Source organism: Lolium rigidum, chromosome 2, assembly GCF_022539505.1.
Source record: "Lolium rigidum isolate FL_2022 chromosome 2, APGP_CSIRO_Lrig_0.1, whole genome shotgun sequence".
Taxonomy (NCBI): domain Eukaryota; kingdom Viridiplantae; phylum Streptophyta; class Magnoliopsida; order Poales; family Poaceae; genus Lolium; species Lolium rigidum.
The window spans coordinates 70,317,390-70,330,281 of NC_061509.1; the positions used below are offsets into that span (position 1 = coordinate 70,317,390).

General features: G+C 47.7%; 2 protein-coding genes across 2 annotated transcripts; both read right to left on the bottom strand.

Annotated features, from left to right (window-relative positions):
• Positions 1–7,370: 7,370 nt before the first annotated feature.
• On the bottom strand, positions 7,371–8,428 carry LOC124686669 (polygalacturonase inhibitor-like). Its single transcript, XM_047220570.1, has one exon. It carries the CDS (start codon positions 8,426–8,428, stop codon positions 7,412–7,414), a length of 1,017 nt encoding a protein of 338 aa, XP_047076526.1. The 3' UTR covers positions 7,371–7,411.
• A 2,910-nt stretch (positions 8,429–11,338) lies between these two features.
• LOC124689858 lies at positions 11,339–12,576 on the bottom strand. Its single transcript, XM_047223319.1, has 2 exons — positions 12,500–12,576; positions 11,339–12,182 (listed from the first exon to the last, which is right to left on the bottom strand). Exons 1-2 carry the CDS (start codon positions 12,574–12,576, stop codon positions 11,339–11,341), a joined length of 921 nt encoding a protein of 306 aa, XP_047079275.1.
• Positions 12,577–12,892: the final 316 nt, after the last annotated feature.

The following is a 12,892-nucleotide window of genomic DNA, read 5'->3' on the forward strand; positions in this document are numbered from 1 at the left end:
CCATATCGTCGGGTTAGGCCCATAGGCGACGAAAAATACCCCTTAGCGGACGATTTTGAGACGTTGTCTATCAGAACTTTTCTTGTAGTGAACCCTAGTATCGGCACCTCCCAACCATGGGATCACCATGAATGTAAAAACCAACCTAGAAAAAGCAAGCCAAAAAGGGTAGGGCACACCACCATGCACAAGTGTGCCAAATATTGGCCCCATCCAATGTGGTTGGATATGTTTTAGGCCATGGTAGACCCATTTTGACCCTAAAACCCTAGTATCGGCACCTCCCAACCATGGGATCACCATGAATGTAAAAACCAACCTAGAAAAATCAAGGCCAAAAGGGTAGGGCACACCACCATGCACAAGTATGCCAAATATTGGCCCCATCCAAGGTGGTTGGATATGTTTTAGGCCATGGTAGACCCATTTTGACCCTAAAACCCTAGTTTCGCCACCTCCCAACCATGGGATCACCATGAGAGTAGATACTAACCTAGAAAAAGCAAGCCAAAAAGGGTGGGGCACATCACCATGCACAAGTGTGCCAAATATTGGCCCCATCCAAGGTGGTTGGATATGTTTTAGGCCATGGTAGACCGATTTTGACCTTAAAACCCTAGTATCGGCACCTCCCAACCATGGGATCACCATGAGAGTAGAAACCAACCTAGAAAAAGAAAGGCAAAAAGGGTGGGGCACATCACCATGCACAAGTGTGCCAAATATTGGCCCCATCCAAGGTGGTTGGATATGTTTTAGGCCATGGTAGACCCATTTTGACCCTAAAACCCTAGTATCGTCACCTCCCAACCATGGGATCACCATGAATGTAAAAACCAACCTAGAAAAAGCAAACAAAAAAGGGTATGGAACACCACCATGCACAAGTGTGCCAAATATTGGCCCCATCCAATGTGGTTGGATATGTTTTAGGCCATGGTAGACCCATTTTGACCCTAAAGCCCTAGTTTCGCCACCTCCCAACCATGGGATCACCATGGGAGTAGAAACTAACCTAGAAAAAGCAAGGAAAAAAGTGTGGGGCACACCACTATGCACAAGTGTGCCAAATATTGGACCCATCCAAGGTGGTTGGATCTGTTTTAGGCCATGGTAGACCCATTTTGACCCTAAAACCCTTGTTTCGGCACCTCCCAACCATGGGATCACCACGAGAGTAGAAACCAACCTAGAAAAAGCAAGGAAAAAAGGTGGGGCACACCACCATGCACAAGTGTGACAAATATTGGCCCCATCCAAGGTGGTTGGATATGTTTTAGGCCATGGTAGACCCATTTTGACCCTAAAACCCTAGTATCGGCACCTCCCAACCATGGGATCACCATGAATGTAAAAACCAACCTAGAAAAAGAAAGCCAAAAAGGGTAGGGCACACCACCATGCACAAGTGTGCCAAATATTGGCCCCGTCCAATGTGGTTGGATATGTTTTAGGCCATGGGTAGACCCATTTTGACCCTAAAACCCTAGTATCGGCACCTCCCAACCATGGGATCACCATGACTGTAAAAAACAACCTAGATAAAGCAAGGAAAAATGGTAGGGCACACCACCATGCACAAGTGTGCCAAATATTGGCCCCATCCAAGGTGGTTGGATATGTTTTAGGCAATGGCAGACCCATTTTGACCCTAAAACCCTAGTTTCGCCACCTCCCAACCATGGGATCACCATGAGAGTAGAAACCAACCTAGAAAAAGAAAGGCAAAAAGGGTGGGGCACACCACCATGCACAAGTGTGCCAAATATTGGACCCATCCAAGGTGGTTGGATCTGTTTTAGGCCATGGTAGACCCATTTTGACCCTAAAACCCTTGTTTCGGCACCTCCCAACCATGGGATCACCATGAGAGTAGAAACCAACCTAGAAAAAGCAAGCCAAAAAGGGTGGGGCACACCACCATGCACAAGTGTGCCAAATATTGGCCCCATCCAAGGTGGTTGGATCTGTTTTAGGCCATGGTAGACCCATTTTGACCCTAAAACCCTAGTTTCGCCACCTCCCAACCATGGGATCACCATGAGAGTAGAAACCAACCTAGAAAAAGCAAGGAAAAAAGGGTGGGGCACACCACCATGCACAAGTGTTCCAAATATTGGCCCCATCCAAGGTGGTTGGATCTGTTTTAGGCCATGGTAGACCCATTTTGACCCTAAAACCCTTGTTTCGCCACCTCCCAACCAAGGAGCATCCATTAGTAATTCAAAAATATTCAAAATGAAAAAAAATCGTCACATTCCATGTTTTCTTGTGTTACATACAATGTGATAAAAATTTGAGGTGATTTGGAGGAGGTCGAAAAATCACTTGCTTTAAAAATGGGGCTAAATGTTAGACCTAACAGTCCGTCGTAGAGCAAATGATTCTTTTCGACCATCTCTAGTTCATCCTATTTTTTTATGCTCCCATGCATGTAATATAAAGTATTACTGAAAAAACATTTAAAATAAAGTTTATAATTTTATTTCAATCACTATACTTTCAAGTATATATTTTGATAATGGCAATTCTAAAACAAATTAATGAAAACATACAAGGTTGGGTTGACCTGCCAACCTTCAATGCATCTTTTGTACATTTTCTGTATATGAACTTCTTACAAATTCGATTTTTTAAATTCACATATGAAATATCAGATACAAATAACATATGAAATTGCTACTCTGTTTTATTCTCATGACATTGGTGGTTGCTATTCTCATCACATAGCGGCTTGCTATTCATTCATGTAACTTATCTACTATGTTTTTTAAACTATTGAAAACATTATGACAGAGATCAAATTGGTACATAAGTCAATATTACTGAACTATCAAATTTTCAAACAAGCAAAATTTTAGAATTACCATTTCCTTGCAAACAAGATAATATTTATGGACTACCATTTTTCCAACACAACATGCATGGTAGATAAAAAGGCTGACAATACTTTGTAGCCATCCATAACTTCACTTATCTTATAACAAAGTGAAGAACCAGCAAAAGCAAACACGAGTGTGCTACATACCATCTAGCACACTCGGTACAGTGCATACATAGCTACCATAGCTAAAGTTCACATGCCTAGCAAGTCCATACATAGTTACCGCACCATAACAGAAGGTGCACACATAAACTAGCAGTTCTTAATAACATACATTACTTAACATCATCATAACTACTGATGATGTACTTCTTCACTAACTTTTTCAGATATTCAATCAATCCTGACCATAGTACTCCAGTACTTTTCTCAGGGCAGCATGGTTCGCCTTGTCGCGGAGATCCTTCGGGTGCACATCCTTCACATGGCTAACAAGTCCTTCACGCATACCATCCCTAGGAACCTGCTTGGAGGGATGGAACTTGCAGTAGTACCTCCCATCAGGTTTCATGTAAGCACTGATTCCCTCAGCCCAGATCTTCTCCTCCACCTTCTTCTCATATGACAGCACATTGTACTTGCTGACTTCATTATTAGATGAAACATCTGAGTTGTACTGCAAAACAACAATGTCACAATCATATGTCACAACTATTGTACAGCAATGAGTTCAATAAACTTGTCAACCATGCACAATCAATATTGAGAATGCTATCTTACCGGCACGGCGTCCCCGGACTCGACCTCGCAGGAAATGTAGGAGTGGCCAGAGTCCTCCGAGTCATCAAACTCCTCAAACTTCCTCTTGTGGACAGAGGAGGTCTCACCAAGCTGATGGAATATATACAGATTATTATGTCAATCTAAATTGCAATCATAGCATCATAACACATATACTACAAATCCTTATTGCAATCATTACAATACCATGCCAGTAACATTATATTTCTCCTACGATGTTAAGGTGAAACATAATTCTGTCAACCTATCATTAATACTGATCTTAATATCATAGAGTAATCATAGTCAATATTATGTTTCACCTTACCATAATGTTGCTCTTAATAATAAATTTCATAGAGGAAATAGAGTCAAGATTCTATTGCAATCATTACTACATTATAGGTGTTTCAAAGAAATGTAGCACATTCTAATTTACAAGCTGTACTTTCAAAACATGACAACTATACCTTACTATACAAAGCATGTTAAATATTACTACATAAAGCATGTTTAATACAGGTGGAATTAATAGATTACAACACATTCGAAAAAGAAAATATCTTATGCACAAATGGGAATGCCCCTGGAGCAGCAGTACCATAAATTTAATAAGCAATAATTATCACCATAAGATGTTAACTAAGCAGCATTTAGGGGTTTTTAGCTTCTAACACCCAAAAGTGGAGGTCCTGCCAAATCATACCATTTCAAATAATAGGTACACATGTTATTATTCATACTGTGGTGATGTACAATTATAGTAACTACATATTTTCCCTAAGCATGGAACACATTATTATGTCAATGTTGTTGCCATCATAGCAAGATAACACTCCTGGAGCACAATAGCATTATCATAGATTTACAAATCAATGTGAATCCCTAAAGCAATTATGCAATCATGTAATAAAAAAACATACTAATGAAGCTCTGTAGCAAACAATTGATGCTACTACTAACAAATAAATTATGCACACAGTAATCAAACCAGATAAATTGTGCACACGGTATATAAATTGGGGTCACATGACAATAAAACCCCCCTTAACTACGAATGCACACGGATGTCAAACCAGATTAAAAAAAACCCTTGCCAACATACACAAACCACAGGACAGTCTGCTAGATCCATTTGGTCCACAGTAAGCCCTAATCACAAATCATATGATTCGTCTATTCTTCGGTTTCATCTAACCCTAATCACCATCAAATAAGGGCAAATAAGCTGAGGAGTTGAGAGGATAGCACATACCAGAGGGTCTTCCACCGTTGGCTGCACATTCAGATCTGGCACGATCTCGCCGCCGAATCCGTGCTCCTGTTCATCCGCCGCCGTCAGCACCAAGCCTCCGCCCGACGCGGCCGCACCACGACGGCTGCAACCACCCGGCACCACATCTGCCTCCGCCACGCCGGTGTTCTTGACCAAGGCAACGGCGGCCGCCCTCGCGGTGGAGCTGCTACCCTCCATCGGCCTCCGATTCGACGGAAATCCGCGGAGAAGAAGGGATTAAAGAAGAGAACTGGCAGTGGAGAGGGAGTGGAGAAGACGAAGTGGACGAGGGAGCTGAGAGGGTTTTCTCCGTACCTGATTTGGGGGGGAAATGGTGGGGCGAGGGAGGCGGAGAAGCCGACGAAGGTTTTATATGTCCCTTCCGCTTCGGTACACTCACGTGACTACGCCACGTACACGACGGTTCACAGAATACGTACAGCACAGTCGCGGGCTATACGGGCCTGTACAGGGCTTTTACGTATCTGTCAGAAACGTGAAATTACGAAACTAACCCTGAATCCGAACAGGTATCGTGCGATCTCAACCGTTCATGTGTTTTGACTATTCCACTTTTCCTCTGGGGGGGAGCACCGGAGCAGAAGCGTTGGCCTCTGCGCAACATATTTGCCATCAACCGGAGTCGGTCATGGAATGGTGGGGTAGCCATCTCTCCCATCCAAGATTCTCGACGGAAAGGGTTACTCTCGATGACTATCATGGTTTGATACGAGAATTGGAATGAGAGAAGTGTTCGGGTCTTCATGAACATCTCTTTGATGCTGTCATCAATCTATCTCTTTTTAGAGGGGAACAAGGATCTATCTCTTGCAACATTAAGATCCAGCCTAGATAATGGGCTAAGGCCTGCACAAAATATTTAGAATCCTTTTTACCAGGAGAGTCTTCTGTATTTTTGTTCACGGTTTATAGCGTGTCTTGGATATCAGTTACTTCCGAATACTCTCTTCTTGGTCAATGGAGCGAGGAAAAGTTTTCCTATGTTTTTGAAAAAAAACAGCAATCAAGGAATAACTTTGAAATAGAGGAAACTTGTACTATCTAATGCAAACTAGTTGTCGAAGTTTCAATATTTTACCTAAATCTCTGTGTCGATTAATTTGGATCAGAGACAGTAATATAAAAGCAAAATTGACTATATCAAGGTAGCATCTCAGTAAGCAACAACAAGTAGCCTAGCTGGTTCGTTCCGTTGCCAGCTCGTGGTCATCCTGAGTTTAATTCCTACCGGTGGCAAATTTAGCCCACATTTTCTTCTAAAAAAAATGGTAGCATCTCAGTACTGCATCAGCTGACTTGTGATGTCCAGTTGTCCACTGAGAGCATGTCTAATAGATCCTGTATTCGCTTGATACAGGGCCTGTATCAAAAAAATTTGGCACGCACGAACCATTCCATTTAGTAGACCCCTTATTTCACCCCGTATTTAAAAAAATGCAAAACTCGGGAGAATTCATAGATAGTTCTTCACATAGATCATAGATAGAGGATATACAAAATTGCGCGATCCTACTGGATCACGACTTCTACAATGCTAGGGATGCGCCTAGTCGTCGAGGATGATGATCGGAGTGGTGGCGGCGGCCTCCCGAGCCTTCAGCTCCTCGACGGCGGCGATGGCCTACACCACCTCCTCCGCATCCGCCTGCGCCTTGTCGGTGGCGTCCTTCTTGGACGCGGCCACCGCCTCCACGAAAAGCGGGTCCTCCCCCTCCTCCGCCTCCTCTTCCTTGTCGCCGTCTCGCGGCGCTCCTCCGCTGGAGCTCCCCTCCCACGCGGCCTTCCACGCGCGCTCCTGCTCCCACGCGCTCCGCCACTTCTCGAATTCGCCGCCGCTCATCGGCTTCAACGGCGGGTCGACCTTGTGGTAGCGGCCTCCCTCCGCGAAGTCCCGGAGCATCGGCGGCATCCACTCGGACCCGACGTACTTGCACGCCGCATGCCGACTCCCGGCGACGGAGAATCTGCAGTGGCGGCGCCACGCCTCCTCCACCGTGGCCGGCTCGCGGGAACACTTCGATCCGGCGGTGGGTGAGATGCTGCTCCTACGTTGTGCACTCATGGCTGGCGGCCGTGGAAATGCGGCGGCATGCGCGTGGGAATTGCTCGCCGGAGTGGTGGCGGCGCACGACGGGGCTAGGGTTGCGAGTGAGGGGTTGGACCCCCACTCGCACCTTCACCCTCTATTTGTAGGGGGGCGGCGGGGTGGGTTTGACGGGCCCTGTATTCTGCCGATGCGGGCCGGCCCGAATACGGGGCCTGTTAGACGGCCCATTTCGCCCTCACCCCTTATCCCGCCCGAATAATACGGGGTACTAGCGTTTTTAAGGGGCCTGCTAGACATACTCTAATTAACTGGAACACCGGTACGATCATCTTAACTTTATTTCAGTGTAGCTCTTAATCCAGAGAAATAATAGTTACAATCGAGTTGATCGACATATATAAAGGAATGCTCAGTACAGGAAGCTTCATGATCTCGTTACTCTGTCAAAACCAGATGATTCTACTTATGTCTTGCATGAAGGGAAGAAGGGGGCACCGCACAGACACTTATTGTGCTGGAAGTTGTAGAGATCGAAAGTGGGCATCTTCCCACCGGTCGGCAGTGCGCCGCAGAGCCGGTTGTAGCTGACGTTGAAGAACTGCAGGTTGGTCAGGTTCGCTACCTGAGCCGGGATGCTGCCACTTATGGCGTTGTGGCTCACGTCGACGAAGTCAAGCTGCTCCGGGAAGACCACGCCCGACATGTCAAAATCGAAGGCGTTGCGGGATAGGTCCAAGTACTGCAATGCCTTCCCGCGGCCGAAGAGGCGGGACGCGTCGCCCGTCAAGGCGTTGCGCGACAGGTCGAGCTGCACGAAGCTCATGTCGGCGAACTCGGCGGGGAGAGGCCCCGTGAGGTTGTTGTGCGACAGATAGAGGTAGACGTTTCCCGCGGACTTGCTGAAGATCGTCGACGGGATGGCGCCGGTGAGGCGGTTGCGGCTGAGGTTGATTCCGGACAGGTTAGGGATGCTCCCTAGCGAGGCCGGGATGGCGCCGGTGAGCGAGTTGAAGGAGAGGTCCAGCTGGGACAGCTTTGTGAGCGCGGCCAGGAAGGACGGCACGGGGCCTGACACGGCAGTCCAGGCGATGTGGAGGCTCGTGAGGTTGGAGAGCTTGCCGATCGCCGGAGGTATGGGGCCCGACAGCGCCGGGATGTGGTGCAGGAAGAGGTCCTGCAGGTGGATGAGGTTGGCCATGGCGTCGGGGATGGTGCCCGTGAGTTGTGGCTGTTGGAAAAGGGAGAGGCCGACGACGCGTCCGGTGAACTTGTCGCATGTGACGCCGAACCAGTCGCAGCAGTAGTTTTCGGGGTAGGGTGTACCTGACTGCCCAAGGGCAGCCATGATGGCGAGCATCGCGGCCCTGTCGCGGGGGTGGCAATCCTTGTTTGTAGGCTCGCGGGGGGCCTCGGCATTGGCTGCTCCGGCGAGCAGAGAGGAGAGGAGGACGACGAGCAAAGCCTGTGAGTGCATCCTCATCCTGCTAGCTGGTTGTGTGGTTCATGTGTCCCCCGTCTCCGCGTGCGTCATCTGTATATGTACTAGGAGTACGTACAGAGAAGAAGGTTGGCTGGATAATTTTCCAACAATTAGGTGACAGCCCATACATCTGTGACCAAGCCCACCCGACATCCGAAACCCTGCCTCACCGAAGAAGCTGGCCTCCCGCCACTACTAGAGAGAAATAGCCACGACTAAGCGTTGAAATATTTGGAGTGCGATGCACTAGTCAGAGAAGAAAGACCAGCCATGGATACATCAAGAAGATCTCAAGATGGATATATATACCCCTCACATGCGATGCACTACCGACTGGCCGGACCACTCGTCTTTTTTTTTTTTTTGAAACAGGAGGTGGCATTTTATTAGAGTGACACGGGTACAATTTGCGTATAGGCCCTTTACAATACTTGCCCTAAAAAACCTAGTATTTGAAGATAAGGCATGCACTTTACAAAGCACACCCCAAAACAAAATGTGGAAAAGCAATCAGGTCTTGGGGCACCACCGTCGTCGCTCGCCGGCATCCTCAAAGCGTCGTCGCCAAGGAATGGAGAGAAGGTGCTCGAACTCTTCCGTCTGGCGAGAAACCACCCCCGCTGGCAACCTCCTCGCCGCCGGGAACGAATCACTTGGCTGCGAGGAGGCGTCGAGCTCCAACAGGGACAGGGAGATGCCTCCGTCTTGGAGGCAGAGAAACAACCGTCTCGTCGGCTGCAGATCACAGCGGCCATTGCGGCAGCTGCGTGTTTGCGCTTGTAGAGGAACCACCGGAGATAGAGCTGGCACCGTCTGTTCGAAAGCTCCGCACCGCCCCTTCTTCTCCCCTCGCCTCTATGGTCGGATAGAGAAAGAGATCGGGCTATGCAGCCCTTGAGCAGATGACACCAGCGAACCCTATTCATCTCGCTCTTCACAAGAGACAGCAAGGCAGTTCCCCCCTCGCCAACAGATTTTGATGTAATCTTCACCGCCGTGCTCCTCCCCCTGCCGCCACGGCCAGCCAGGAGGAACAAGTCAAACGCCGAACACCTGCAAAGAAAGAAACAACTACAAAGCCCTTTATTGATGGAGACGTTGGAGTAGAAAGCCCACCGCAGCTGCTCCCACTGTTGGAGCTCACCGCCGTCGACCCACCACCATAAGCTCCAGATCCTGGCCAGAGATCTAGAAGCCCTACTCCTAAACACCGGCAAAAAGCCAAAAAACCTACATCTACACCTAAGATCTACTCCGACGCCTCTCCGTCGCCATCTCCGGCCGGCTGAGCCGGCGAAGAAGGCTCGGAATCGGGCCGGCCGGCAGGGGGAGATTCTTAGAGGCGGAAGGAGGAGAGAGGGAGGGGGAGGAGAGAAGAGCGGTTGGAGGACTGGTCAAAACATGTTGTATTTGATGCCTCCGTCGCTGACAAATACAAACAGACTCAACTAGGAATAATTCATCACAGTGGCTATATACTTAGGCCAATAGTTTGAAAAAAATGACGTATAAAAAGCTACGTCATCATATTCTAACTTTTTTTTGAGAGAAACCACATATTTCATTAATCGAAAACCAAGTTACATAAAGCAACATATGTGGAAACTAAAAGACAAACCGGGATAAAATGATTATCCTGAATTTGCAGAGAAAATCCTAAAAGATCGAGAAATACAAAACGATCCTTAGAGTTTCCTGCAACCACCATAGCCAGCGGCCGCCGTCTAAATCCACCGCCGCTGAGACGAACGCAAGAAGAGATGCCGAGCCTCCACCATTGCAAGATCCAAAAAGGCACCATCGCCAAAGAGGCTTTGTGAATCGATGAACAGGCATGCTGCAAGCAGCGAGGCACATGTCCCTGTGGCACGTCGACCGGGGGACGTCACCGTGCTGTCTTGGACCAAGATACGCCGCCTCCCATCGACGAAGTCGGAAATAACGGCATATCCACCACCTCCGGACCAACATCTTCGCTCCAGAAGAACCACCTCGCCCCGGCCCCCAGCATCGTCGTGGACAATGACAGACGCCAGTGTCACGTCGACAAACAGATCTCGCCAGATCTGAAGAACGACGAGAAGACCAAGCTGCCGACCTGAAAGATCGACAAGCACACTTTGCCAACAACTCCGAGAAGCCGCCATGAAGGTCGCCGCCGGTGTGGGAGTGGAGTTGAGGCAGATTTATTTGCCCGGACGCCGCTCCCACCACCCCAACGACGCACCACAGCAGACAAGCCCTAACTACAAAACGGAGGAGAAACGAGGTCCCCTCCCCCTCCTGCCGCCGGAGCGGCAAGCGGAGGGAGAGGGGCCCAGATCTCACGCCGGTGGAGATGGGATCTGCTGCCCGCCGCCTGGGAGAGAGAGCAGGGGCAAAACGGTTCGTCCGTCCGATAGCGGCGGAGTTCTGGATGTCTTCTAGCAATTTCGTCTAACCCCATCATATTCTAACTTGTGTTGAAGGGGAACAAAAAAGAATTGCATTGGTAACCACAGTGCGGGCCACTTCCTCACATGGTAATCATCATATTCTAACTTGTGGTGATTTTTTTGGAACGAATGGACAGTACTCTTACAATTCAGCATGTACATATATGCGTTAGTTTTGAAATTTGCAATTAACCAACCAGTTAATTCATCTCGCATACTGAGCAACAACTAAGGCCACACATATATAATCTAGTGCTCCCGTCAGGAAAAACATATCTATTTTAGACGTGTAATCACGTAAAATGAAGCAATCTAATCATCTGGTCCCATCCACGTACCTCACTACCTCACACGGGTAGCAGAAAATAATCAAGTGCATATAGTATATTTTTTTCCTGGTCGATGGATCACATGCTAGCTATAAAATATCCCAAAATCCGTATATATTATCCCTTATGCTTAATCAGGTAATATGCTACTCATCTAAGCGCTCCTCCATCTTGCCCAGTATATTTCTGGCTTGTTCCACCAGGTTATCCATCGAGTTATACTTGTGATCCAAGGCATCTGAGATGGTCTCTTCCAGCTTTTCAACCGACTCATTGAATTTATCGACTGACGTCTCCATACTCTCTATGGACTCTTCCACCGTACTCTCTATGGCCTCTTTCACGGTCTCTTCCATTGTACTCTCTATGGCATCTCTCATCGAATCTGCCACTGTACTCTCTATGGTCTCTTTCACGGACTCTTCCAGGGTACTCTCTATGGTCTCTTTCACCGCCTCTTCTATGGTCTCTTTCAGTGACTCTTCCACATTCTCTACAGTCTCTTTCACTGTCTCATTTATGGCATCTTTCACCGTCTCTTTTATGGTCTCTTTCAGCGTCTCTTCCGTGCTCTCCATGGTCTCTTTCACCGCCTCTTCTACGGTCTCCTTGAGCGTCTCTTCCACACTCTCTTCTAGGGCCTCTTTCACCAACTCTTTGACTGTCCCAATGCGCTCTTCCATTTCCTTCATGGCGTCTCTTACCGAGTCGTCAAGCGTATCCACGGAGCTATCTAGGTTATCAACTGACTCCTTTAGTTCCTCCTGCTCCCCCCTAAAGCTCTCCAACATCGTTTTGTTATTTGCCACAGACTCCTTTAAGCTATCGAGAATCTCAAGGATATGTCTGTTGTCTGCCAGTACCCTCGCCAGAAGCGCTCTACTATCAGCTGCCCCTGGCTCCTCGAACACCGACTTCCCCTGGCCATCCATCATCTTCTTCAAATCTCTTTTGATTTCTGACACGTCCTTCTCGAGATTCAGTGCATCCCTGCATTAACAACGCACACATCTGAGTACACCTACAATGCACGAAAATAACTTGACCAAAATTTGCATCATGGGGGTAAAGTGTTGGACTATCAAGTTGTGCAGTTCAGTGGATTGTTTTTTTCTCTCGTTTGCAAATAAAAAATTGAGGGGTTAAAAAATGTCTACAAGTACTAAATATCAGGTTGTCTTGCTTTGATATATTATTATTAGTTTATTACACATAAATATAGTTCTATGATGAGGGCTACTATACGAAATTCATAGTAGTCAGGCAAACATGCAAGATGAGGAACATGGAGCTGAAGAACCGTGTACCTGCGCTGGCCATGGAGCTGATAACGTCCTGACACAGCATCCCGGAGCAAGCGGCCCGCAGCTACAAGCTCCGCCATCTTCTCCTTCTCCTGCTGTGCGTCACCGCTGAGCAGCGCTATCAACAGTTCATTCTTCTTTTTCTCAAAGAGGCCCCGTCGATCCTGCAGTTCTCTGCAACACATATATACATACACGAGATCGGAATGAATTACCGAATCAGCCAGTCGAGGGCCTTCACTATATATAAAAATAAAACGAGGCTTAGTTAATCGAGTACGTTAACTCGCTGTAGCTGTACTCATTGGAAGGATCTAGCAAGGCGAACAGCTCGTTGATACTCCTCATCTCCGACTCCCGGTCGTCGGTGACATGTGACTTCATCAGCATCTTCGC